The following is a 3663-nucleotide window of genomic DNA, read 5'->3' on the forward strand; positions in this document are numbered from 1 at the left end:
GGCCATCAACACGGAAAAGCCTAGGTCGCTCCCAGAAAAGATTACAATTATTTACAAAGAGCAGTTTCTGTTCGTTACACCATGACATTAACCATTCATTTAGAGCAAATAATCTACTGAACCTTTCATGTCCTTGTCGGTACATGGGAAGCGGTCTGGACACGATGATAATCGTCGCGGGTGATGTGCTGCGTCTGGATCAGGCTCCTGAAGTCCTGAAGTCACACCACTCATGACACAGTCCTAAATTAAGACCTGGCAAGCAACATGATTTCTATAAAAGTGCGAGGAGCAGCTCTTAGGTTCCGAGTGCTGGGTTAGGGGCTAGAATACAGTATAAAATCATAATATCTTTAGAAAGTACATAAAAACAAACCCAATGTGTGTGTGTGTGTGTGTGTGTGTGTGTGTGTGTGTGTGTGTGTGTGCTCTTTTTCAGTGAGTGATCTGAGGATTGTTCTGCTTGGAAAGAATGTGTCAGAAAACAGCCGAGTGGGAGACATCATACTGGGAACAACAGTGTTTCACAGTGAAGCTCATTCATCCTATGTACAGCAGCACAGTGTGAGAGTCAGTGGAACGGTGGAGGAGAGACACCTCATAGTCATCAACAGTTCTCACCTGCTCCAGCCACATCTCTCACAGCATCAGATCACACAGAGAGTGAGAGAGTGTGTGTCTCAGTCTGCTCCAGGACCTCATGTGATCTTACTCGTACTGCAGTATAATGACTTCAGTGAGGAGGACCTGAGAAGAGTGAGAACTGTGCTGAACCTCTTCAGTGAGAAGGCCATTAAACACACTATAGTACTGACTACTGATGAAGAGACACGCACATACAAATTGGCTTCTAAGATATGGGTTAACCCTATTCATAATTTAATAAAGGAGTGTGGAGGAAGACATCTTCAGTTTGGTGCAATAAACCCAGGATGGCGACCTGAGATGAACATAAGGATAGAGAAGATGCTCCAGGAAGAACATGAAGAATTTCTCATCTGTAACATGTATGAGGATGGAGGTGAGTCAGTGGGTGATCCAGTGAAGTCTGATCACAAAGGTATGGAGGGATTATTGGGTCAGATTTAAAACTAAAAGTCTAAAACTAAAAGTCTTAAACGAAAACTAAAAGTCTAAATTTGAAACTAAAAGTCTAAGTCGAAAACTAAAAGTCTAAGTAGAAAATGAATTTGGTATTTAGGATTGGGCATTTGGTATTTAGGATTGGGCATTTGGTATTTAGGATAGGGCATTTTGTATTTAGGATTGGGCATTTGGTCATTTAGGATTTAGGATTGGGCATTTAGGGATTTAGGATTTGGAATTTGGTATTTAGGATTGGGCATTTAATCATTTAGGATTTAGGATTGGGAATTTGGGGATTTAGGATTGGGCATTTGAGGATTGAGGAGTGTATGCAAATAAGGAGGCGTGGCCCAAATACTGGAGGCTGGGTTTGAAATGGCTGGTGCGCAGAGGCACCTTATGGACAGCAGAGGGAGCTCCCAGTGCTAAGGAGCACTGTAATGAAACCAAACAGAGCGAGTTAGCAGGGCTGGAGCGAGGACTGTACTTTATGTAAGGGATAATGTATAGCGAGGCGGTTGTTATAGCGAATAACAACCCCGACAGGCTGAACTTGAATCAGCCTGTCGTCGGGGTTGTTATTCACTATAACAACCGCCTCGCTATACATTATTCCACTTATTACATGGCTACCTACAAAATACATAAATAATTTGACACAAAATATTGATTTAAAAAGGAGTTTATTGATTTAAAAACGATTGTATTGCTTCCGCTAAAGAAAATAGTCCGTTCCGCGTCCATAGCAACGCTCTGTTTTTCATGGCAACGGTGTGTTATACTTTGCAGCGGTCTGTTATTCTACATTGGAATTCAACCAAGCCAAGTTAAAAAAAATATATATTTTAATGCAACGCATCAGAAAAAACAAGGTTAGGAAACAGTAACTGTACGTTCACAATGCCACCGAATTGAGCCGAATTGAGCTGCAAAGAAGCTCTGGCCGCCCTGTCAAGGACGCTTGTCAAAAAGTATGGGGAAGCTTGTTGACGCTTGTTGACAATGACAACAGTTGTTGATAGTGAGTGCGCGCGCGCAGATCTATTGTAACAGTACACAGTGATATTGTGAAAGCCGTGGCAAGAGACAAGCTTCTTTATTACTATACCTGTGCTGTGTGCTGTCTATTACAACGTATGCTTAAACAGGTGGTTCCTATCATTATCGGATTAACTGCACAGTTTAACCATCATAGAGTGAAAGTTTATCATTTGCATGTCAGTTTAACAAGGGCGCGCTTGACAGGGCATATATAAGAACGAGCAGAGAGAGAGAGACCCGGCCGCGCGCGCGCACTCACTATTAATAATAATAATAATAATAGTTATTCTCGTCATCAGACTGATAGCACTCCTTTCACTGGTGACTTTGTGTGTGAGGCCACATAAATGTTACAACGCTGTCATTAAGTTGAAGTTATCACATTGTAAAGTACAGTCCTCGCTCCAGCCCTGCTCACTCGCTCTGTTTGGTTTCATTACAGTGTGCTCCTTAGCACTGGGAGCTCCCTCTGCTGTCCATAAAGTGCCTCTGCGCACCAGCCATTTCAAACCCAGCCTCCAGTATTTGGGCCACGCCTCCTTATTTGCATACACTCCTCAATCCTCAAATGCCCAATCCTAAATCCCCAAATTCCCAATCCTATATCCTAAATGGCTAAATGATTAAATGCCCAATCCTAAATACCAAATTCCCAATCCTAAATCCCTAAATGCCCAATCCTAAATCCTAAATGACCAAATGCCCAATCCTAAATACAAAATGCCCTATTCTAAATACCAAATGCCCAATCCTAAATACCAAATGCCCAATCCTAAATACCAAATTCATTTTTGACTTAGACTTTTAGTTTCAAATTTAGACTTTTAGTTTTCGTTTAAGACTTTTAGTTTTAGACTTTTAGTTTTAAATCTGACCCAATAATCCCTCCATACAAAGGGAGTGGACAACTCTATCGGAGCACAAAAACAGGAAGTGATGGAGGAGGTTTGTTAAAGTCTTTTTTTTTCAGAATAATACCTCTAAGAATATGCTCATGAACTACATTTTTTGTCCTTTAACTTTTTCCCCGCCATTCTACACCTTCCGTATTTTTACTGTACTTTTATATTGTTATAATGTTATACTGTACGGGTAATGACAAGGAAAAAATCGAATCTGTTTTGTTTAGGTTTAAAAGCTTTTAAATTTTTTTTTAAAACCACAGTACAGTAACTTATTTGGTGGAGCATGGCCAGCCAATGATTGAAATGATTGGCTATGAGCTACGTACAGGCGTATTTGATAGACATTCGTAGCGCCCAATAAACGGCTCTGGGCATTCGTAAACCAAGCCTCAAATACGAGAAAATGAACATGTGGTTCCGTTAGCCAGGCTACCTTTTGTGTTAAATAGAAAAAAAAAGTGATTGTTACACCATGTGGGTATATGATGACAGAATTGTCAGTTTTGGGTGAATTATTCCAATATAATTTAATATTATTTATAATATTATATTTTTGTTGTTGTTAAATGAAGTGTACATTTGTTACCAAAGCTAAACTGAGTCATTTGTCTCTAAATATTGTTTCAGTGAC

At 40.2% G+C, this 3663-nt stretch overlaps 1 protein-coding gene across 1 annotated transcript; it reads left to right on the top strand.

Annotated features, from left to right (window-relative positions):
• Positions 1-267: 267 nt before the first annotated feature.
• LOC311085957 (GTPase IMAP family member 3-like) lies at positions 268-1089 on the top strand (the record flags this gene model as incomplete). The annotated part of the gene is made up of 2 exons (XM_084118577.1): positions 268-316; positions 440-1089. 2 exons carry the CDS (start codon positions 268-270, stop codon positions 1087-1089), a joined length of 699 nt encoding a protein of 232 aa, XP_083974703.1.
• Positions 1090-3663: the final 2574 nt, after the last annotated feature.

The sequence above is a fragment of the Abramis brama genome (genome assembly GCF_963993115.1).
Source record: "Abramis brama genome assembly, chromosome: 6".
Taxonomy (NCBI): domain Eukaryota; kingdom Metazoa; phylum Chordata; class Actinopteri; order Cypriniformes; family Leuciscidae; genus Abramis; species Abramis brama.